At 56.3% G+C, this 24,232-nt stretch overlaps 1 protein-coding gene across 1 annotated transcript; it reads left to right on the top strand.

The window, feature by feature from the left end:
* The first annotated feature begins 1,228 nt into the window (after window positions 1-1,228).
* Window positions 1,229-22,462, top strand: PLLP (plasmolipin). The gene is made up of 4 exons (XM_004480027.5): window positions 1,229-1,483; window positions 18,383-18,556; window positions 20,359-20,481; window positions 21,509-22,462. Exons 1-4 carry the CDS (start codon window positions 1,352-1,354, stop codon window positions 21,623-21,625), a joined length of 546 nt encoding a protein of 181 aa, XP_004480084.1. The 5' UTR covers window positions 1,229-1,351; the 3' UTR covers window positions 21,626-22,462.
* The last annotated feature ends 1,770 nt before the right edge of the window (window positions 22,463-24,232 follow it).

Raw genomic sequence — 24,232 nt, forward strand, 5'->3', positions numbered from 1 at the left:
ATCCTGACCCTGTCAGAACTCACCCTGACTTACTACCCAGCCCCACCAAGGACAAGCTTTCAGTTCCTCAAACCAGCCTCAGGGCTGTTGCTTGGTCCAGCCTCAAGGCTGTTGCACCTGCTAAAGAAGTTCTCCCCCACCCCCCCCACCCACCCCCGACCCACCGATCCAAAGTTGGCCCCTATTCATGATTCAGGTCTCAGGATAAACGTCACCTCCTCCAAGAGACCTTCCCTGACCACCCAATCTGAAAAATCACCTCCTGTTTTAGCCTCATACATTTGTCAAGATCAGCCCCCAGGTTCGTCGCTTGCCACCTGCACCAGAAAGTGGAATCCAAGGTGGTCTTGGCTGGCTCCTTGTCTCTGTTGTATCCCCAGGACCTGGGATAGGGCCCAGCACTTAATAGGTGCTCAGCAAACATTGGTTGATGAACGACAACGAATCATCTGTGCAAGCCTCTGTGAGCAATGGCCTGAGGTGTGTGAGAGTGTGTGCGCGAGCTTGAGGGTGCAGGGGAAGCAATGAGACCCCAATCCTCGGCGTGCCACCCTCCTTCACGCCGTGCCGGAACCCGTGCTGGGAGATTCCCGTGCAATGTCTCACTTATTTCTCATGACAGTTCTGTAAAGTGAGGTCCCTTCATGTCCCCGTTTTACAGATAAGGAAACTGAGGCTCAGCGATCTTCTAAGTTACCGCTTGGTATATTCAGAAGTGAAAACCACATCAACTAAGTCATAAAAGGCCCGCCCCCTTCACCCCCGCACGCGATTCACGCAGACCCGGAGCGCTCGGTCTCCAGGAGACTCCGCAGCAGTAGTGGGGCAGGGATGCCGACCCCACTTTTCCGCGAGTCCCAGGGAGGCGCAGGGGCTGGGGGGAGCGCTGGAGGGAGCCCGTGCCAGCGGCTTCCGCCTGCGGATGCCGGTTTCTGCCTTGGCACCCGCGCTGCGGGCAGGAAAGGCGCGGAGGAGCGGCCAGAGACGCGGCGAACGCGGGGGAAGGCCCCCGGGAAGAAACGCGCGGCCGCGCAGGCCGGCTCTGGGGAAGCCAGCTCGGAGGCCGCGGCCTCAGTTTCCCCCTCTGTAAAGTGGACCTGGCCGCGTACGCCTGGGTTAGGGCTGCACGGGCGGCGAGCAGAGGGTTAAAGGGGAGGGCCGCGCGCCGAGGGCGGGGCGGGTGATTCCGGCCGCACCTGGCGGCTCCCGGCACCCCGGCCCCACGCCGAGCGCAGCGCCCCGAGCGGCAGCCGGAGCGGGACCCCCCGGGGAGGAGCGACGCGGCCGCGGGCACCCACCGCGGGAGGGGCGGCGGCGGCGGCACCAGCCCCGGGAGGCGAGCGGAGCCGCCATGGCCGAGTTCCCGTCCAAAGTGAGCACGCGGACCAGCAGCCCCGCGCAGGGGGCGGCGGCGGGCGCGGCGCTGCGCCCCGACCTGGCCTTCGCGCGCTCCAGCCTCGGCGCGCTCATGCTGCTGCAGCTGGTGAGTGCGCGCGCCCGCGGGTCGGGGTCGGTGGCGCGGAGGTCCCGTCGGGGCTGGGAGCGGGTCGCACCTGCGGAGGGGTTCCCCGGGCGCCGCACCCTCCCTGGCCCGCACCCAGCGCAGCGACGCCCCGGAACGTACGCCCCCCGAGACCTCCCCGGGCACCTTCTCGCCACCAGGCGCCCCCTTGGCCACCCTGGGGAGCGCAGGCACCGTGCGCCCACCGCCCGTGCGCTCACGGACACAGGGCCCCCCTCCAGTGCCCCATCACCCTCACCCCCCCCATCGTGGCCACCAGCGGCCGCACACAGGAACGCCCCCCAGGAGCCACAGCCCCTGCACCACACACGCTCTGCCCGGGCGACCCTCCTCCAGCCCGAGGCAAAGGCCGCGGGCGCCGCGTCTTCCGCGGAGCCCTCGGCGGCCCCGCGCGCCGCGGCCCGGGACCCTCCCGCCCAAGCGCACTTGCGTTTCCCCGACGCGCACGCTCAGGCGCGGCTGGGTCGGCGCCCGCGCGGGACCTGGCTCCTGGCTGCCAGCGGGTGGCCTGCCGGGTGCCTGCCGGTTTGGTGGCCCCGCGGGGCCGAAATATCACGCCCCGCGCTTCGGGTTTCTGGGAAGCCGCAGTCAGGCCTTTACACTTGTTGTCAGAGGCTGAACTGGAACCGCTTCTCCAGTGAGACCCTCCCACCCCCATCCCGTGCCATTTCTAGTTCAGGACTTCACAGATCTCGGCGTGTAGGCCCCCCTCTCCCACCCTAGCCACTGAATTTTCCTGGAGGGGTTTCTTTAAAACGCAAATTCTTTGGCCCCACCCCTGGAAAAAATGTGGAGTTGGCTTTTGGATCTCGGGAAGTGCCGCCCAGAGATGACATTTTAAAACTCTTCATCCCGCGTGGTTCCCACCTCACCCCCGAGATTCTCTGCCTTGGGGGTAGAGACCCAGTTCTTGGACCAATTTCAGTCTTGGGGCACTGTTTGTGTGCCGGGTTCTGGGCTGGGGGTGAAGGGTGCAGAGCGGGGATCTCTGTGTGTGTGTGGGGGGGGGGGGGTGCTGACTTCAGAGGGACCCAGACAGCGGGAAGAGCCAGGAGGCTTGTGAGAAGTGTTGCACGCGGGCGGAGTCGATCCAGAAAGGCTGCGTGGAGGAGGTGACTTTTGAGCGAGGCCTTCACTGACGGTGAAAATCTCAGGCAGAGGGAGGAAAAGGGCACTCCATGTGCAGGGCACTGGGTGAGCCAAGGCTTAGAGGTGGGGGGGTTGAAGGGTCGCAGGCAGGTGCAGTCAGGGTGGGGAAGCTCTTGTTTCTGGTGTGGCCAGAAGCTGAGGGCCTTGAGAACCTGAGAAGAAGGGCTTGGCTCTGTTGGCCGCGGGGGCTTCGCTGGGCTGAGGACGGTGACTGGCGAGCAGGGTGGATCCCGGCCATTTGGGCGGCGGGCGGTTCGGGACCAGGGAACCTGAGCACGTGGCTCGTTGGCGCTGGAACCCTGCAGTGGAGTAACAGGAGGGCCCTGCGAGGCCTGGCTGCAAGGACCTGGTCCCCCTCCGGAGGAGGCTTGTGGTCATGATTTGGGGGTCTCCTGGGGGCTCAGCAGCCCAGCCCTGAGCATCTGAGTCCCATTGCACAGATGCAGACACAGGACTAATTAGAGAGTCCCTGAACGGGACATTTGGGGCTCCAGATTCCCAAGTCCTTCCTGGGTGTGTGTTTGGGGCGGAGTAGGTTTCCTTTGTTTACATCTTACCTGCAAAAGCTGTCTGGCAGTGTCCACTGATTTATTACCAGTTCGCGATAAATCCAACCCATTCCAGAAAGAACACTGGGTGGAGTTATTACGTCACCGGCGACATCCCTGTGGGGCCGAGGGACTCCCATAAGAGTTCCGGAGACCAAAATCCCTGCCCCCCCCACCTGCCGATTAGAGAAGCTGCTTCCTGAGCTGTTCCCCTGGCAACAGTTCCCTCTGGGGGCAGGGCCGGAGCGTGGTGGTTCACCCAGCAGGCGCCGCATCTGCCCGGCAGCCTTAACAGTGACAACAGCTCCCCGCAGTCAGGCGCGCGCCAGGCTCCAGCCCCTTCGCCAAGCTTTACAGCCTCCTGTTCTCCACCCCCTACCCCCCATTTTACAGGTGACCAGTTACTTGCTTAGAGACCAATTACTTGCTCAAGATCTCAGAGCCTGGAGTGGTAGAGCTGGGATTTAAGCCCGAGTGGTCTGACTTTTCCAGCTTATTACCCATTCAGCCGCGCTCCTGTGGGCACAGGGTCAGGTGCTGTCAGGGAGGGCAGGGGGGACCCAGGCGAGTGCCAGATCTCTAGGAGCTCTTGGTCCCTGAGGGAGGACCCCAGAGGATGTGTTTCCCCTGCAGGGATCAGGAAAAGCAGCGTGGAGGAGCGATAAATGGGAAGATAGAAGCTAATTCCCCATCAGATCTGTTTCCCCAGGATTTGGGGAAGTGTTTGAGGTGTGGGAGGAGTAAGGAGGGGCAAGACGACCTTGAGAAGGAGATGTGCTCCTTGCCCAGCAGTAAATGTGTCCTGAAGAACAAACTTCAGTGTTCTTCCCAGATGCTGGGTGGTATTCACTGATTTATTACTTCCTTCATCTGATTCCGGAAAGAATATTGAATGCGGAGTATAATATTATGCCACATAAGAGACAGAAGAGATAAAGTAATAAAATTTTAAAAGTTAGTGGTGACTAATACTTGACAGTGCAAGGGAAATTACGTGTATGGAGGTATATGGGAACTCTGTACTTTCTGTGAAATTTTTCTGTAAACCTAAAACTGCTCTGAAAATATATATTTTTTAAAGTTGGTGGTGGAAAAGGGGGAATTGCCTTAAAGAGAGGTTAAAAAGGAGGCCAATGTTCCAGGAGTCCAGCAAGTTTAAGGTTGTAGATTCTTGACTGAGCTTCCTAGCAGCCTAGGCAAAAAGGGCAACACGACAGATTTAAGCAGATGTCTTCTTTTAAAAAAAAGGCACGCAAGTTTGATCTAGAGGCAACTCTTGGTTTCTAAAACTGGGAGGTCTTGATGCTGCAGATTTACTGATATGGAAGGAGGCTCAGAGAAGGTGAGAGACTTGACCAGGGTCCCACAGGTAGAGTAGCAGAGCAGAGATCTGCATTACAATCTGGGCCTTGAAGCCCAGCTCTCTCGCTAGGGTTCCAGTACTTTAGGGCAGAGTGTGTGTGGGGGGGTAAGGAGGAGGGGTGGGTGAGGGGATGGAACTTTTGGAGGGGAGACTGTTCAGTGGCCAGGGTAATTACGGAGGGCTTCCTGGCAGAGGTAGGCTCTGAAGTGAAGAGTTGAACTCCCTGGAGGGGTTGGGCGTCCTGGAGGCCCAGGACATAGGAGCCCTGAGTGTCCTACGGCAATGGGGCCATTTGCGTCTGGCACCTTCGATCCTTCCCTTCTGCCCTACCTCTTCGGCAGTGGTCCCACAGTTCCCAATTTGCAAGGGGACATACTGTCAGAGACCTCAGCATTGCGTCACAAAAATCTGTGGGGTGGCACTGAGCACAGACCTGAACATAGAGCCTTGGGTTCAAATCCTGGCTCCGTGCTTCCTGGTGGTGTGACCTTGGGTGATTTCCCTAATTTCTCTTAGCCTCAGTTTCCTTGACTGTAAAATGACGACGACTGGGTGAGGAAGGTGGAAGCTAATGCCTGCAAAGGGCTTTGCGCAGTGTGTATTGGAATGAGGGGCCCTTAGGCTTGCTCTCAGAGGTCCCCTCAGCAGCATCTTCAACACAAGCTTGCATGCTGCCAGGGACGGGGAGCTCAGTCCCTCTCATGGAAGCCTGCTCCATCCTTGTGCCCTTGGGAGCGTTAGAACGTTCTCCCTTACGGTGAGCTTGGCTCTGTCACCAGCTCCTCTGTGGGTCAGGGTGGGCCCCGGAGAGGTTGTTGGAGTCCAGGAGAAGTGAGCAGCAGAGCGCCTCCTGGAGCCCAGTGACGGCCGTGTTGGGATTGTGGGCCCTTCCAGAACGCTGAGGTTTGTGGTTCAGGTGCCTCACGCTCCACCGGAGGCCCCGCACCTTCACCCATCTTCCTCCGCCCCGGCCGGACAGCCCAGAGACGGGCCTTGCATCGATGGCTCTCCTGCCCTGTCCCCCACTCGTGGGGGTGGGGAGCGAGCTGAGTGTTTCGGAACTAACTTACAAGTCCCTTACGGCTAAATTAGCACATTCTCCTTGGAAAATAAAAACGCGTCACAGCTAAGGCTGCAGTCTTCACGTCACCCAACCCCTTTCCTCAAGGCTGTCACTGTTTCGGGGCGTTTTCCAGTCCCTTGTTCAGGGCATCTTTGAAAACACGGAGGGTTTATTCTGTGTCCTTTGTTCGGCAAGTTGCTTTTCTCACCCCCGGAGCACCTGAGCACTCCTCCTTGGTGTTAGTCCTGATGGGTGTCCCTCCTTCCCCGTGCCCGAGTATTCCATCGTGGGACTGCGGCCCCAGCTCGCTTAGCCATTGCTCTCTTGATGAGTCCTTTGGTGTTTTGCTCGTTGTCTTGTTCTTTGAAAAAATGCAGACATAGAGCAAGACATCAGTCAAAAATGAGTCTCTCTCTTCCCTAAGCAGGCTCCCCGGTGCCCTTGCCTGAGGCAGCCACCGTTCAGCGTGTGTCATTCCAGGGAGAGTCGGTGCATATTTGTATGCATCACCTTAGACACGCCTGAAATTTCCAGAAGGAAGCACAGGCAGCTGCAGGGTCACGCTCTCCCCCCTTGGCAGTACGCCAGCGGATGCTCTTACCAGGGCGTGCTGCACTGTGTGCATCTTTTCTTTTTCATACCTTTGTTTATTTAGTTCCTTTAATAGGTGATAGATTTACCATGCTCAAGAATGAAAAAAGAAGTGGAAAGGTTTACAGTGAAAAATCCTGGGCCCTGTTGGTTCAAGTCAACCCCAGCCCCCCGCCCCCAGGCCCACTCTCCTTGGTTTCCTCAGTATCTTTTCAGATTTTCTTTAGGCAGATATGAGCAAGCGGGGCTGTAGATTCCCCGCTCTCCCATTTTACTCAAAGGGTCTGCTCTTTTTTTTTTTTTTTAGATTTATTTACTTTATTTATACCCCTCCCCCTCACATTGTTTTTCTGCTCGCTGTCTTCTCTCTCTGTGCTCTTCTGTGTCTGTTTGTCTTCTCTTTGTGCAGCACCAGGAACTGATCCTGGAACCTTCCGGAGTGGGAGAGAGGTGCTTAATCTCTTATGCCACCTCAGCTCCCTGGTCTGCTACATCTCTTATTTTCTCTCCTCTGTGTCTCTTTTTGTCACATCATCTTGCTGTGCCAGTTCTCCACTCGGGCCAGCAGTCCTGTGTGGGCCAGCATTCCTGCGTGGGCCAGCTTGCCTTCACCAGGAGGCCCCGGGAATCGAACCCTGGACCTCCTATTTGGTAGGCAGGAGCCCAGTCGCTTGAGCCACATCCTTTTCCCTTTGTACTTTTCTTTTTTTCACTTAACAATGCATCCTGGTGGTCTTTTTTCTCAGAGCGAGGTGTGTGTTCACTTTTTTTTTTTTATAATCAGTTTTATTATTTTGATCTTGTCGCCACTGCCTTAGATCCCTGATCCCGAGGTATTTAAGCCCAGAGTAGGTGACCACTCGTCAGCGTCCAGTAGGCCAGTATTTGAGCTTCAGGTGCAGGCTGAGCATTCCCTTTTTTTTTTTTTTTTTTTTATGGCTTCTGTAATGTGTGGTTGTGAGTTGTGCTATGATCTGTGTGGCCTGTCTCCTCTTTGACAGACACTTGGGGTGTTTCCACTCTTTTGCTCTCTCACCCTGCTGCAGCGAATGATCTCGCACAGAACTTGTTGCACACGTGGTGAGGGCATCAGTGTGAGACTTTTCCAGAAGTGAGACTGCTGAGTGGCAGAGTACGTGTGTTTGTGATTTTAATAGATTGCCCAGTTGTCCTCTGCGGGGTCACACACATCTCTCCACTGCCCCCCTCCCTCCAGGATAGGCCCACAATCCCCTGTGTTGCACACTTTTGGAGGTGGGCCAATCCAATAGATAAGCTAGAGCAATACTAGTTTGCATTTTGCATTTGTCTTACCCTGAAGTTGGCCTTTTTAAATATATATATATATATATATGTTTAAGAGCCATTTGTATTTCCTTGTCTGTTTATATATTTTTTGACCTTAATTGAACTGGTCTTTTTTCTTATCAGTTGCCGGGAGCTCTCGGTGATTTGCAAATATTTTTTCCTAGTTTGCTTTTTTACTTTGCTCATGGTGTTTCTGACTGTGTCAACTTTTATTTTAGTTTTATATTGTTGAAATTCTTTCTTTTTCCCTTTGTCATTTTTTTAAACAAATCAATTTTATTGATATATGTTAATAAAGCACTCGATTCATCCAAAGTGCACAATCAGTGGTATTTGGTATAATCACATAGTTATGCACTCATCACTTTAATCATTATTAGAGCATTTTCATTATTTCAATAATAATGATAATAAACAAAAACCAGACAAACAAACAAGAAAATTCTTCCCCTCTCAATATCTCTAGGCTTCCCCTGCTGTAGATAGCTGCTCTTTCTCTCTATTCTTGCACAATTATTTATTTATTTTTCAGGCAGTTTTATTGAGATATATTCATATACCAGGCGATCGTCCAAAGTGTGTATAATCAGTGGCTTTTAGTATAACCCCTTTTTCATACTGGTGTCCAGAAATTGAGTCATCATCAGCTTTCCCCTCTCCAAAGTGATAAAGGAATTATTCTAGGTAAGGACTCGGAAAGCCTCATAGCATCTGCTTCTGTCACTTTCCTGGGAGGAGAGCCTCAGGTTTGTGCTAAGGTGTCTTCAGTTTGTTTCCAAAACTTGTGTGTGTGTGTGTGTGTGTGTGTGTGTAATAAAGAAGACGCTCTGGAACCTGGGAAATAACTATCTAAAGGTAGTGACATTTTAACATGTTTGTTCTTTTTAGTTTTTATAGGTAGCTTTTATTGTGGTAGCTAATGTACATTTTTCATTTACTAGTGATTAAAATGTTTATTTTTAAAATTATTAGTGCCATATGTACATGGGTATATATTGGCAATATGTAGAGGACTTTAAATAAATTATGGCACATTGGTGCCATGGCATACTGTGCAGCTTTTAAAAAAAGAGTAACTCCCTACCTCACAGAAAAGGATAAGGAGCTCTAAATGTAGCAATGGACAATATCCCAAGATATTATCATGAAGCGAAAAAGCAAAGTGCCCAGTATTGTGTGTAGAATATTATTTGTGTGGGGGAAATACAGACACACTTATCCGCCCCCCTCCTTCCCCTCTCCCATTGTGAATAGAAACCACTCTGGGTTGCCTCTGGGGAAGAATTTGAATATTGGAGAGAGGAAGACATGCTGCACACACCCTGTTGTTACCTAACATGTTACATCTTACAAACATATTACCTAACATATTACATCTTTCAAAATAAATAATATAACATTAAGCAATCTTTTTTTTTTTTAAGATTTTTTTTTTATTTATTTCTCTCCCCTACCCTCCCTGCCCCAGTTGTCTGTTCTCTGTGTCTCTTTGCTGCGTCTTCTTCTTTGTCCACTTCTGTTCTTGTCAGTGGCACGGGAATCTGTGTTTCTTTTTGTTGCGTCATCTTGTTGTGCCAGCTCTGTGTGTGTGCGGCACCATTCCTGGGCAGGCTGCACTTTCTTTCACGCTGGGCAGCTCTCCTTATGGGGCGCACTCCTCGCGCGTGGGGCTCCCCTACGTGGGGGCCACCCCTGAGGGGCAGGGCACTCCTTGCGCGCATCAGCACTGCGCATGGGCCAGCTGCACACGGGTCAAGGAGGCCGGGAGTTTGAACTGTGGGCCTCCCATGTGGTAGACAGACGCCCTAACTGGGCCAAGTCTGCTTTCCAATTAAGCAATCTTTTAATAAAAATAGTAAATAAAAAAAACAGTACAGGTAGTGGAGATGGCAGAAAGGTCCCCAGAGAGGGAAGGTACTTTCCCAGGATCACACGGCAGCACGTGATGGCCCCGAGTTCTGTGGTTTTCTTTACCACCCCATGTGTGCCTCGGTTTCCCCATCTGTAAGTGGAAAGAGGCCACCTGCCTCAGGGTCCACGTCCCATCGAGGAGTGTTGCTGCTTTCCCCGCTGCTGTGGTGGAGGCTGCTGCTGAGTTGTTTGTGGGACATTCAGGTGAGGACCGGGGCCTCCGTTTCCCGCTTGTCGACCGTCCGGGGGAGCTGCAGGGGTCCTGCCCTGGTCCCACGGCAGCCGGAGCTGGCGCTGTTTTCCCTGGCGGCCCAGCGAGCCCGGGCCTCGGCTCTTGGGCCGAGTGGGGGAGAGGCCAAGGCGGCTGCAGTGAGGGCAGGAAGGGAAGGGGGGCCGCAGGTCAGGCTGGGGGGAGAGGCTGCGGGGAGGTTGGGTGAGCTTTTACTCCTCGGCCCCCTTGCGCGTGCGCAGGAAGGGGTCCCGGCCTCTTCTCCAGGCTTAGGGGACGGCTGTGTGGGGCTTTTTGCTCAAGCTCATCCGGAAGGTTAGTGCTGGGGTCGGGACTAGAACCAGTGCCTGGGGACGCACGTCCAGGGGCTACGGAGGACCGTCCCGTCGGGCTCCCCCGCCCCTGCCCAGCAGGCCGTGAGCTCCACAGGTCTGTCTTCCTCTGGAGGGCCTGCCCGGGAGCCGCCCTCCTTGGGACACTGAGAACCTAAGATTCTGCCACCCCGCCTGCCCCTGCCCTCTCCCAGGGGCGAGGTCCACCCTCCCCGGGAGCTGGAGCTCGGGCCTGGCCGTGGCTCCACTTGCTGGGCTCCACTCTGACCGCCCGTGTCCTCGGGCCGGGTCACATCCGCTAAGAGCCCCCGTTTCCTGAGAAATGAGCATAGCTCCAGTGCTTGGCTTGAGAGGTGGGCCAGAGGGAGGAGGGCCCTGGGAGGGGGTCCGAGGTGAGCCGGGGGCTGGAAGGGGATAGTGCCAGGCCGCACCCTGGGGGCCTCCAAGAAGGTACGGCCTTCCTGGGAAAGCCCGCGTGTGGCTGAGGCATCCCGATGCCGGGGAGGCCCAGAGGTGAGTGAGGAGACCCCCGGGGGGGGGCAGGGGAGGAAGGTGAGTCCGCGGGCAGCGAGCCCTAAATCTCAGGAACCTCCGGGGAGCGTGGCCCCTTGCTCTGGGAGCCCATGGGGCCTTGGGGAATTGAGCAGGGGGCCTGCAGCTGCCTTGACACTCAGGAGGGCTGCCTGGTGGAGGGGATGGGCTTCTCTGGCCTAGAGGGAACCAGGGGTGGGGCGAGCAGAAGAAAGTTTGAGCTTCGCGTTGGGAAGATTTTTCTAAAACCCCGAGGGAGGCCACAGAGGAACGCTGAGGCAGGCCTAGCGCCTCGCGGGGGAAGGTACCCTCGGGCTGGCAGACCAAGTGAGGGGGCTCTGGGGGCTCCCCAGGCATTGGCATGGGCGTGCACAAACCCCTACGGTGCCCGCCCACCCAGACCTTAAAAATCTGGACCCTGAGACTCAGGACTGAGGAATGATGATTTATGGTAAAAGCCTGGGGAGCAGGTGCGGCTCTGTGGTTGAGCACCGGCTTCCCACACAGGAGGTCCTGGGTGTAACCCCTGGCCTCGGTACCTCAAAAAAACCCCCAAAACATGGATGCTATATAGCATTTCTGTAACTAGAGTTCAAAGCCCTCCAAGCTTCTACTTTCTCTCCTGGAACACTGACTTCTAAAATAATCTAAATAAAAAGTTTTTTTTTTAAAAAGCCCTGATGGCGGGCCGGGCCCCCAGCCAGTTATCCCCATCGTCCTCCTTCCTGAGACAGCCGGAGAAGTGGGGTCCTGGCGGGGACCCCGGCAGTGGCTCCTGCTGCTTTCCCAGGGCGCAGAGCGAGAGGTGCCCGGCACTGAGCGGGCCCGCGGAGGCTGGGTTCGGCCTCGTAACGCGCACGCCTGTTTGCGGGTGAGGAAGGGGAGGCCCCGGGGAGCTGGACCCCGCGCGGACCAGGCGGCCAGAGCGGCCTCCTGAACAGCCGGGGACGGCGGGGGGCGGCGAGGCTTCTCGAAGGCTCGGGGTACCGCACGGGAATCCCAAGGCGCCCACCCCAAGCCCTCCCTCTGCGCAGTGGTGGTGGGTGGGTGGTGGCGTGGCGGCCTGGAGCCTCTGTCCCCTGCCCCTTTGTCTTCTGGGACACAATGGGTGGCTTTTTGTCCCCATAAAGTCCCTTTCAGGGCAGGGAGAAGGGCGGGGGTGGAGGCGGGGTCGGCAGGCCGAGTTCGGCGTGTCCTGAGGCCGCGCAGCTGTGTCCTGGCAGAGGGGGAGCCCCAGGGACGGTGGCCTCTGCCGCCTGAGCCTCGGTTTCCTGGACGGTGCAGGGAGAACGCGGACCCGGAGGCGCCCACCAGCCGGGCGGGCCCTGCCCTCACCTTCCTTCTGAAACGTTCAGTTTCGTTGCCAGTGATTACAAAGCTGACGGCTTCACATAAAAATCCATATTTTCAGCATCTCTTGAAACACCGGGTCTGGCTCCCCAAGGCCGCCGTTCCCGCCAGGTGACAGCAGGCCGCCCCTCGGCGCCACAGGCCCTACCCGCCCACCCCCCGCCGTTTCCCTGCCCTGCCTGCCCTGGTGGGGCTGAGTTTAGACTTCGGTTTCAGCGCTCCAGGCTCTGAGATGCTTTCTGTCGTTGAAACCCCGAGACCACAGGTCCTTGCTCCTCACAGCCACTTGGGATTGTCCATTTTACCTGCGTGATGCACCTGTGAGGTGACCAGGGAAGGGGTTTCCCCCCAATTCCCTTGTGTCTGATGAGGAAATAGACCAGAAGGGTTAGGTGACTCTCCCAAGGTCACTCAGCAAGTCTTCAAGGGCCTTGTCATTTTGGACCCTGCCCAGGAGGTTCAGAGGACTAAAAGGGGAGTTGGGGTGACAGCCTTTGGGCAGAAGAGGAGTAAGCTTAGCACCCACGGCCTTGGGGGAACGTCCACAGGGAAGGGGGGCAGTGGGCCCCCTTGGAAGATGCCTGTGTTGAAAAGGGTTGGACTGCAAAAAAGGGGCCCCATTGCTGCAAGAGACCTCCCTGCTGCCATCCTACAGAGTGGAAGGTCTCTGAAGGGGCCGAGGGGTCTGCCCGAGGACCTTCAGCCCGTGCGGGACAGGGGCAGTGCGGCCAGGGCACGTCCTAGGGCAGGGCAGGCTTCTGGGGCCTCCCCGGGGAGCCCGGCCGCCGTGTCTGCAGGGAGGGTGGTACCGACACTGGCACGGGGCCCTTATCTGTGACACACACGGTGCCAGGCGCTCGCGCTTAGATGCATTCATTATCTCACCCGAGGCCTCGCGGACAGGAACTGCACGCTCCGCACCGCCCTTGGGAAACCAAGGCATGGGAGAACTTAATCTTGGGCTTCCCTTTCTCACCGTGATCATGATGGTCGAACGGGTATCGAGCCCCCGCCTGGCGCCGGCACGGGTTCCTTAGTTAACCAGCATCTCGAGGCCACCCCGTAAGGGAGGCACCGATCCGCCTCCCGAGGGCGAGGACACTGCAGCGGTCTGCCTCTGAGGTGACAGGCGCAGAGCTCGCACCCAACCTTACACCCTAACCAGTGCCAGCGTCGCAGGGTTGCCCTGAGTGTCCAGTGAGTTCACCATCCCACGATCATAAAAGAGGAGCTAAGAAAGATACGGCGAAAAAACCTGCTGGGTCCTGAAGGGGGTTTTGTCAAAAATGCCTGTGTTACCCAATTGTTTAGAACCTCTTATGGAGATGCAAAGGTCCTGGGAGCACCTGTGGGTGTGCCCTTTTTGACACTGCAGTCCTCTTTTAAATAAAAAAAAAATCCCTAATCCAAACTCTTTAGATTTTCAGCATAAAGGGTCCTGCCTCTTTGAGATTTCCAGATAGTTCTCTTTATTTAATCTGTAGCCCTTACCTGGGGAGGCATTGCAGGGGCCTGCCAGACTTTGGAGTGTTTGGATGGGAGGGAAGACGAGGTCTGAGTGTGAGTGAGTGTGTTTGTAAGAGAGACACAGATGTACTTACAGACACCTACAGACAAACAGACCCCGCAGGAACGGCTCCCCACCGCGCCCCTCACCCCTCGGCTCTCCTTCACCTCCCTGGGTCCCTGCTCAAGTGTCACCTTCTCAGTGAGATCCTTTTTTAAAAAAGACTTTAATTTTGAAATAATTTCCAATTTAAAGGAAAGTTGCAGAAATAATACAAAAACAATACGGAGAATTCCAATATACTCCCTACCCAGATACCCAGATTTCCTGACTTGTAACGTTTTGCCATGTGTTATATCATTCAATCTCCCCATGTCTTCCCTCCCTCCCACCCCTATACATTTGAGAATAGGTTGTCTACGTCATGCTCCTCTAATATTCACTTATATAACCACTTTAAGTGCAGTGATCAAGTTCAGGAAATTTGACATTGATATTAAGTTTACAGTCTGTACTCCAGTATTTTCAATTATTCCAGTCATTTCCTTTTGGGCCTTTTGTCCTCCATTGTTAGATCCAGTTCCGGCTCACGTATTGCATTTGACTGTCATCGTCTCTGGTTTTTGTGTGTGCGTGAGATGGATCTTGGCCCCTTATCTAAACCGCAGCAGTGACTGATGCCCCGTTCTGCTGGCTCCCCTTCTCAGCGTGGTTTTTGCCCCCACAGCGCTTTCCCTGCCATCCACTTGTATGCTCTTATTCATTGGGTGGTTTGTTTGGCCCCCACCAGTAAAATGCGAGCTCCATCGGGCACATAGTAGGTGCTCAAGAGACAGTTGTCGAGCGAGTGAGCGCAGAGAGGTGTACACGCAGAGACCCGTGCCCTGGGGCCCGCGCGCAGCGAGGGAGGCCTGGGGGCGGACGTCCTGGGGTGGCACGGCCCAGACCTCTGCCAGCTGGGGGCGGGGATGGCGCTGTGTCTCCCGACTATCCCCCGCCCTCACCCTCCTCTGAACGGGGGAGTGAGCCCCCCTAGAAGACTCGTCCTCTGGCCCCGCTCCAGCTGGCCTGTGGGTCTGCGGGAGCTGGAGGCCTGGACAGAGGGTCTGGGGGTCGCAGGCCGTGGAAGGGATGGCAAATGGCAGGATGCGCCTCCCCGAGCGGGTTCGCCCCGCGGCCTGGGCCGGTGGGGAGGGGACCCGGAGAAACCAGCCCGTCTGGTTCAGGTGGAGGCCTGGACCTTCCTGTTCCAGGGCAGAAACCGAGGCGGCTGCCTGGGCCCGGGCCAGGGCGGCAGAGCCAGAAGGAACACTAGAAATTCCTGCTGCTTATCCGCCAGCTGCATCTCCCAGAGGCCACGTGTGCTGATCTGGAAACCGGGGGAGGTGCTGGGGGGCCGGGCCCGGAGCCGAGGTGCCCCGTGGAGCCAGCTGAAATGTCCTTATTTTTTACATGCCCCTGCGTAACTCACAGTAGCCAACAGGTTCCAGGGAAGGGCAGGTCTGGGTTCAAATTACCCGTGGGTGAGCACGGGCACATCTCCCTCCAAGCTTCTGTTTCCTCACCTGGAAAATAGGGATGATAACTAGTCCTGGCTCACTGAGAAGAGTCGGTGGTAAACAAGGGGAGGCCCTTCCCGGCCTGCCCAGAGCCAGAGGCACTGCCTGGGTAGTGACCAGGTGTATTAGTGGCCGTACAGAGGTGACAGGTGCACTTAGTGCAAAGCCCGCACTGGTCTTGTCTTGATTTTGCCTTTCATTGCATTTTCTATTATCAGTTCCTTTTTGAAACCAGATCTAGGCCACTCCGTGGCAGTGGAGGCCTTAAGGAACCTGCTTCAAATGAAAAGATAATCGTTTGTCCCTGGTAGGTCCTGTTCTCACCGGGAAAGATGCCCCAGGTGATGTGCTGCTTCAGGAGTATTTGTTCTGCAGAAGAGTGGCCTCACCCCAGCCCTTGGGGGCAGTGTCCTAAGAATGGGTGGTAAAAGGTGGGAGGGGTGGGGGCTTTTACGTAGAGACCCTGCTCTGGGCCCTTCTTTTTTTTTTTAAATACAGTCTTTAAAAAGTTTTACAAAGATACTTAGAGTACATAAATGTTACATAAAAAATATAGGGGATTCCCATATGCCCCGCTCCCAACCCCTCCCACATTTCCCCACATTGACAACATCCTTCATTGGTGTGCTACATTTGTTACAATCGATGAACACATTTTGGAGCATTACCGCTAAGTGTGGATTATAGTTTACATTGTAGTTTACATTCTACACTTGCACAATATTTTAGGTTACGGCCAGATATATAATGGCTTGTATCTGTCATAGCCATGTCATTCAGGACAATTCCCAAGTCCCAAAAATGTCCCCACATAACACCTGTTTTACCTTCTCCCCCCGCCCCCCCTCAGTGGCCACTGCCTCCACATCGATGGTGTAAGTTCCTCCATTGCTGGAATCACAATAGGGCTACAGCAGAATACCAGTAAGTCTACGTTAGTCCATCGTTCGTTGCCCAATCCTGAGGATTCTGGGGTGGTGATGCCCGCTCCACCTCTAATTGAGAGGGGGCTCAGAGCCCTGGGGCAGATGGGTGGGCCTCTTGCTTGCAGCTGCAGCTCTCGGTGCCTTGGGATGGTTGTTGTCTGTCCTCACCACCTTGCTGTTAGCAGTGAACTGGTGCTGCAGGTGTTGCACCTGGGCTGAGATTCAGGAGGGCCCTCTTGGTAAGGGCTCTGCCCCCAGCTTGCCCGGAGACCCCAGGCAAGGCCCTGCTCCTCCATCCCGCCCCCCTTTCCTGAGAAGGGGGCCCCTGCTCTCCACCCAGGCTGCTTGTGCTGCTTGTAGGAGAGCGCGAGGGGGCAGCTGAGGTCGGCCCAGTGCTGTGGGGTGGGATGGCTGGGGGAAGGGGGGTTGGGCCCTTCCTGGGCCTCCCATCTCGGGCTGAGAACATTCCCAGGGTAAGGAAAGGCCAGGCCAAGTGCACCCTCTTCACACCTGCTTCCTCTTACTGTGCAGGTTTCTACCCCCCTCAAAGGTGAGGAAATGCAGACTCTTCACTCCCAAGCGTGGGTTTATTGAGCAGGTACTATGTGCTCAGCGCTGTTGTGGACACTGGAGATACAGCAATGATGCGGGACACGGACTCGCCTGCCCTCCTGGAGCTGGCCTCTTGGAGGGTGGAGCCCCCGAGTGACCCGGGTGGAGCCCCCAGAAAGGGGAAGGTGCTGGCTCAGCCTCACCCAGCAGGGCAGGATTCGAACCCCAGCTCTCGACTCCCGGGCCCAGGGCTCCACCCACCCATTGCCCAGAGTGAGGGGCTGTGGGAAGAGAAGCCGGGCTATGGCTTTCCCACCCCAGGCCGGCGGGGACACCTGTTTCGGGGGAGAGAGGAGGGAAGGAGAGCAGTCAGAGGGGCTGTGGCCCACTGGGCCAGTCACGTCCCTCCTGCCCTGACCCCCCACGTAGCGGGCCCAGGCAGAGACGTCCCCTTTGCATCCTGGCAGGGGTGCTCCGGGGTGCAGGGGCCTAGCAGTGCCCTGGCTCTGGCTCTGCTCTGGGCCCCGGGCCTCCTGCGAGCGCCAGCTCCTCAGGTGGGAGCAGCTAGGGGCGCTTTCTGTCTCCACATGCCATCAGCCAGTGTCCTGCCCCTGAGCCGCCTCTTTGCCATCCTGCTGTTGGCGCACCTCGGGCTGGTAGCCAGGCCCCCGCACAGCCTTGGTGCCCCCTGCCTGGATGCCCTCCTGGGGAAGAGGGGGGCAGTTCTTGCTCTGTCAGGCAGCCTTCCCCAAAGCCCCACGTGGACCCTCCGCTCACCTCAAGGACCAGAACCGAGTGGTGTTTAGTCAGCCAGGAATTCTGGCACATGCCACCTGGAAAAGGGAGGACACCCCTACCAAGGGGAGGTCAGCCAGCAAGGAAGGAGGGTGGCAGCGTGCTGGGGAGGCGCCGATGGGGACGCTAGCACGCCGCCTGAGCCCCCTTGCTAGGCCACACCCTGCCGAGTTCTCCCAGATGGCCCCGCAAGGGGAGCCGGCCAGCGGTTCACGTCGAATTCCCTGCGGCCAGGAGGGGAGCTGGGACTCAGCCTCTCCTGGAATAAAAAAGCAAATACTTCCGTTGCCCCTGCTACGTGCCAGGGCCTAATCTCAGCACTTAATGTACATGAATTAATTTGTTTTTAAAGTAGTCCTGTGAGGTCGGTATGGTCATTATACTCCCAAGTACAGAGAGGTCATGCGCTTGCCCGAGGTCACACAGCTGGTAAGGGGAGCCGTGGTTTAAACCGGGTGGAGCCCGTGCTGTCAACCACTGCACTCGCTGTCTGGGGGGATGTCAGGGGCCCAGGCTGCCAGTTGGCCAAGAGTACGACACACGGACCCTTCAGTGTCCCCTGAAGGTTGGGTGTCCCCTGTAAGGTGCAGCAGGCAGAGCAGGGAAGGCTGGGCAGGGCGTCGCCAGCGGCCTCCGCCATGCTGCAGGGCCCAGCTGGAGGACACACAAACCATTTCTTCTCACCACTCTGGGACTGGGACTGGGCGCGTCCCTCCGGGCTGTGCCGGTGACTGGGCCGTTGTCCAGCAGCTTTTCCTGCGCCCCTGCCGGGGGCCTGGTTAGGATGCAGCTGAGCACGCAGCCGTGGGCCTGCCCTTGGGGAGCTCGCCACCTGGGCAAGGAGATAGACATTTCTGGTCTCGGGTGCGGGGGGGCTGGGCGGGCCACGTGAGCAGGGAAGAGGGTTCTGGAATCCAGGCTGGAGGAGCAGAGACGTGTCCTGGAGCACAGACCACCCCAGCTGAGACCGGAGTCCCCAGGTGCTGCCCATGCTTGGTAAGTCGTAGCAGCCACCTGAATTAATTGCATTGATGGTTTTCCTGAATTGGGAGCCTCACGGCAAAGGTCTGGAGCCTCCGGTCTGGGGCTTCCCTGCAGAGCGGTGGGGGGCCCTGGGAGACCCTGGCCCGCTCTCGCCCCTTCCAGGTGCTGGGACTGCTGGTGTGGGCCCTGATTGCCGACACCCCGTACCACCTGTACCCGGCCTACGGCTGGGTGATGTTCGTCGCCGTCTTCATCTGGCTGGTGACAATCGTCCTCTTCATCCTCTACCTGTTTCAGCTGCACATGAAGTGGTACATGGTGCCCTGGCCGCTGGTGGTGAGTCTGGGGTGGGGCAGAGGCGGGGGGCGGCTCCAGGCCTGACCCCTCTGGGAATGCCTGCGACAGGCCCCTCCCTTGGGGGACAGTCAGCAGGTGGGGGCAGGGCTCTGGGTTTCCTGAGTGCTGAGCCGCCGGGAGCCAGGAGGCAGGCTTGACTTTCCCCGGGGAAGGGAGTAGAAGTGAGGAGGCTGCTGGATGGATTCACAGGAGACCAACGTGCAATCGTGAAAGTAGTTTTCCTTCTCGGAGGCGGTCGGGATTTGCAGCTGTATTGCCCGGCGAGCATCGCGAATTACCCAGGCGGGGGCCTCGAGCCGGCGGCAGAGCTGTCCACCCGGCCGTCTCCAGCCGCAGGGCCCTGCAGCCCGGGAGAGGGTGGGTGCCCCAGGTTTGCCCCGGGTCGGTCTCCCGGACACCGGGCTGAGAGGGGCGTAAGAAGCGCCCTGTCAGGCCCAGAGAAGGCTGCTGTGGTCTTCGCCCACCCTGACCTGGAAAAGCCCCGCAGCTGGGTCTGCGGTGCCCAGTGGGCAGAGGCGAGAGGCACATGACTGGAAGGCAAGGAGGCCGGGACTAGGCGGCATTGTTTGGAATTCAATGACTTTTGAAACCGAGGAAACGTGAGTCATCCTGCAGACAGAACGGGTTTGTTAGGTCTTGACATCACTGGCGGGGGCGAGCAGCGTGTGCGGCAGGCACCGGGCTTGGCGAGATCCCGGGGCGAGCGGGAGGCCTGGCTTCTTGGCTCAGGGTCCGGCCCCCTGCCCTGGGAGCTCTTGAGAACGAATCCCAGGGATGGGGGGGCCTGTGCGCCTCTCCAGGCCGAGCCCCGGGGCTCCAGCCCCCGCCGTTACAGTGAGGGAGCCCCTCACAGCTGCTGGCCTGGCAGCGGGGCGCCCTGGGCTCCTGGTCCTAGTCACAGATGGGGCAGGGAGGGCTTAACGGCCCCTGGTGATGGCTGGGAGATTGCGGCTCGGGATTTTCCAGGGTGGGTGCTGCAGACCTCGTGAGGGCCCCGGCACGGGATGGGACTGGAGGTCAGGAATGCAGGCCCCGATTTCTTCCAGTATGAAAAGTCTTAAATGAAATCTTCAGGTTTTGAGATGTCCTAAGTTTAAAATGGTGGTAATTTTAAAAATCTGAGGAAACAAAAGCAGCCACATCCGAGGGCCACCAGCTTGCGGTCTCTGAAGACCGTTCACTGGCCCCAGGGGGTGAGCTTTTGTGTCTCCTCGTCTGGGGGACTGGGATCCAGGCCTGGAGCCAGGTTGCCAGCGGCAGCCCCCTTCCAGCCAGGCGGGCTCAGCAGTCTGCTCAGAGCGCCTGGGGCCTCCTGGGGTCCTGAACCTGGCGTTGGCACTGGGCCCACAAGCCAAGGATGTGGCCCAAAGGGAGACATGGCCTCCCCGCACGGGGGCAGAGGGTGGGGTGAGGACCCCTGTGGGCCAGCTAGAGCCACGCCTGCTGTGGCCATAGGCAGGGTCTTGGGCTGGACCCTGAGCTGAGCATGGGGCAGGGGGTGGCAGCCCCGTAATTCTTTGACCAGTGCAAAGGGATGGGTCCTGGGTGTTCATGCTCCCTGCTGGGACCCCCTCCAGGCCGGCAGGCTGCCCAGTGGTGACTGCTGCCCCTTGAGGGCCTTTTAGTAGGAAGGACCGTGTGTCTCCATCCTGCTCGCTTAGCCCCCGCCCGTTCTGGCTACCGGGGTGTGTGCCAGTGGGACCCGGGATTTCCGTGGTTCCTGAGACTGTCGGTTTCGTGCCCTAAGTCTTCTCTGCCCTCCCCCCGGCCCCCCTTGCCAGTTAATGATCTTGAATGTTGGCGCCACTGTTCTCTACATCACTGCCTTCATCACCTGCTCTGCGGCAGTCGGGCTGACGTCCCTGAAGGGCAGCCGGGCCTACAACCAGCGTGCAGCCGCCTCCGTGAGTAGCGTCCTTCCCTGGGGCCCCCTTGCAGTCTGTTGGGGGGGCAGGTCCCTGCCCCTGAACTCCCACTGCCCCTGGGTCAGAGTCATTACCACCGATCTCTAGGGATCGGTGGGCCTAGAAGGGAGCTGGGCTACATTTCAGGCTCTCTTTTGGTTCAAAGCCAAAGCCTGAGAAATCAGAATGCTAGGGAAAGGGGTTGTTGGGGCTACTGGAATTTTTGGGTTAACTGTTGAACGTTGCTGTCAGTCAGTTGTGCCACACTGACTTAGGGTCACACACGCCCCCTTGGAGAACCTGTTAAAAATTATAGACCCTCCTTGAAAAGTACATGTGCAGAAAAGTGTAGGGGAATGAAGTGATTCCAGAAAATTCCTAGGGTGGCCTCTGATGTTGTCTTTTTAACACTAAATACCTGAAGTGTCTCAGGTAGCTCCTATTTCTCATTCTTACCACCTTGGCCAGTTGGACATCCTCCCTTGCCCCCTTCACAATCTACATACCTTGCCCATGTGGTTTCTTACTCTCTCCCTAGGAGAATGAGATGGCTGTATGCCCAGAACCTGACACCCACTAACCCCTCCACAGACAGTTAGCAGGTGTGGGGGGTTGGGGAGCGGATGTGGCTCCAGCAGTTGAGCGCCTGCTTCCCACATGGGAGGTCCTGGGTTTGATCCCCAGTGCCTCCTAAGATAAAAAACAAACAAAAACCTACTCAGGGGAGCCCATGTAGCTCAGTGGTTGAGCACCAGCTTCTCACATAAGAGGTCCTGGACTTAATACCTGACCCCAGTACCTCAAAAAAAAAAAAAGAAAAAAAGCAGATGGGGGAGTGGGTATAGCTGAGTGCGTGCTTTCTCTGTACGAGGTTCAATCCTCAGTACTTCCTTAAAAAAAAAAAAAAGCGGATGGATGGATTGGTGCGAGTGAGTCGGTGGGGTCACAATTCATTCTGAATGGCTAACCTCTCTCCCCGCCAACGCCGCCCTGCAGACTGACCCAGCCTTGGGCCCTTCTCTTTCAGTTCTTTGCGTGTTTAGTGATGATTGCCTATGGAGTAAGTGCCTTCTTCAGCTTCCAGGCCTGGCGAGGCGTGGGCAGCAATGCGGCCACCAGTCAGATGGCCGGTGGCTACGCCTAGACCCCGTGTCCAGCCCACCTTGGAGCGGAAGGCTGCAGCCGGGTTCCCGTGCAGGGTCCCCCACGAGCACGAGGCCCGGGTGCTGCGGGAAGTTAGCCTGGCAGGGGGACTGTCCTGGCTCGCCCCCCTGCTCACCACGAGGAACACTCACCACTCGAGGAAGCAGGACCCTTCCTCTCGGTTTGGCCCAAGTCGGCGCACACATGGGCTGGAGACAGATGACGGCTGAGATCTCGGCACCCCCTTATTCAGCGGAAAGTGACGGGGAAAGGTTCTCCGTGTCTCTGCTTGGTCCTGGGAGGCCCCTTCTCACCAGCACTAAGTGCACTAACAAGACTCCTCAGACCTGCAGCCCCGGCAAGCATGCTCTAAGGCTAACAAGCAGCATGTGTTTATCCTCTTTGTTCCAGGAGAGCTGAGCAAGCTCATGAAACCTCTTCTGATTTAGTAAAATCCCGTGCTGACTGCCCTTTCCCCCAAGCCAACGTGTCACTTGTAGAGAGACATTTTTGGGAAGAGGATTATGGTTTCTGACAGCATGGTCTTCCCACTGCATTTTAAACATGCCGATTACTTAAAGCCCATCAGTTTAAGCAGCTTCTCCGTGACGTAGGGAGCCTTCCAGGTCTCCTTCCTTGTCCCAAGGCCTTGTTTAATACTCCCTCGGGGAAAGCCTCAGTCGGTGCCAACTGCTTCCCTGACATTATTAAGCACATAGGACATGAAGCGAGGGAGGGAATCGAGTCCTTGCCTAGTGAGTTGTCATGTGTTTAGTGGCAGCTTTGACTTTTTTTTTTTTTACAAAAATAAAGACAGAAAAACTTATTGGAAAACCTGGCGAATCGTGGTTGTAGATGTTTGTAAACTCCAGGAAGCTGCAGGTTAAGACTACAGTACAAAAGTCCCCAAATGCTGGTTACTGGGAAATTCAAGTTTGGAAGTCATTTAGCACCGCCAGTCAATTCTGTGACCTGAGGGAGGGTGATAAGCTTCCTGCCTGATTTGCCAGGGACAGTCCCAGTTTACGCTGTTTGTTCTGGCATAAAGCTTTACGTAGCATTCCTTTTTTTTTTTTTTATCCCTCCCTGCCCCCTTGTTACTTATGCTCGCTGTCTGTTCTCTGTGTCCATTCGCTGTGTGTTCTTCTATGTCTGCTTGCCTTGTTTTTCTCATCTTTCTCTTTAGGAGGCACCTGGAACCAGTCCTAGAACCCCTGGTGTATGACAGAGGCACTCAATTGCTTGAGCCACCTCATTGCCCTGGTCTGCTGCGTCTGTCTCCTCTGCGTCTTTGCCACATCATCTTGCTGTACCAGCTGTCTGCGGTGCAAGCCGCCAGCTCTGCACGGTGGGCCAGCTTGCCTTTACCAGGAGGCCCCAGGAATCACACCTGGGGCCTCCCAGATGGTAGATGAGAGCCCAGTTGCTGAGCCATATCCGTTTCCCAAAAAGCATCCCCTTTTATTCTCAAAACTGCCCTGGTTTATCATATCAGTTACCCTAGCTTTTTGGCAAGTTAGGTCATGTTGCTGAACTTAAGATCTCACCTCCCTTGAAAGCTTGTGAAGGTCAAAGGTAATATAATTGGGAAGCAGATTTGGCCCAATGGGTAGGGCATTCTCCTACCACATGGGAGGTCCGTGGTTCAAACCCTGGGCCTCCTTGACCTGGGTGGAGCTGGCCCATGCGCAGTGCTGATGTGCGCAAGGAGTGCCTTGCCACGCAGGGGTGTCCCCTGCGTAGGGGAGCCCCACGCGCAAGGAGTGCGCCCTGTAAGGAGAGCTGCCCAGCGCGAAAGAAAGTACAGCCTGCCCAAGAATGGCGCCACACACACGGAGAGCTTACACAACAAGATGACGCAACAAAAAGAAGCAGAGATTCCTAGTGCCTCTGGTAAGGATAGAAGCAGTCACAGAAGAACACACAGCAAATGGACACAGAGAGCAGACAACTGGGGGCAGGGGGGGGAAGAGGAGAGAAATAAATTTTTTAAAAAAATCTTAAAATTAAAAAAAAATATATATATATATATCATCACAGTGATCAGCCCCTGCTAGATGCTCAGAACTGATAGAGGTAGCAGAAATGAGAGTCCTGCTGAGCTTTTTTTTTTTTTGGTGGTACTGGGGGCCGGGGATTGAATCCCAGCTCTCCTAGGTGGGAAGCCAGTACTCAAGCAGAGTCACATTGGCTTCCCTGAGTTGGTTTTTTCGTTTGTTTTGCTTGGTTGTTTTTTTCAGGAGGCACCAGGAACAGAACTTGGGACCTCTCATGTAGGAGGTAGGCACTCAACCACTCAAGCCACATCTACTCCTGAGCTCACTGTTTTAATACTGTAAACCGTCATTCTTGGAATAATAAGCCACAGGCATTTCTAGGCCCCCTTGGTCCTTTTTCAAAAACCTGCAGCCATTAAATTGTAACTAGATGCAAACAGTGGCAAACAAGTTACTCTATTACTGACTGGTGAGGATCAAGGAGGGTAATCCAAGTTCCTGTTTATGCCAGTTGTCCTGGCCTAAGTATTAATTAGCATCTTTTTCACTCAAGTGCCTCAGTCTGAACAATAAATTAGTTATTTCAGGATTAATTCACAAGAAAAAAGTTT

This window comes from Dasypus novemcinctus, chromosome 18 (genome assembly GCF_030445035.2).
Source record: "Dasypus novemcinctus isolate mDasNov1 chromosome 18, mDasNov1.1.hap2, whole genome shotgun sequence".
Taxonomy (NCBI): Eukaryota; Metazoa; Chordata; class Mammalia; order Cingulata; family Dasypodidae; genus Dasypus; species Dasypus novemcinctus.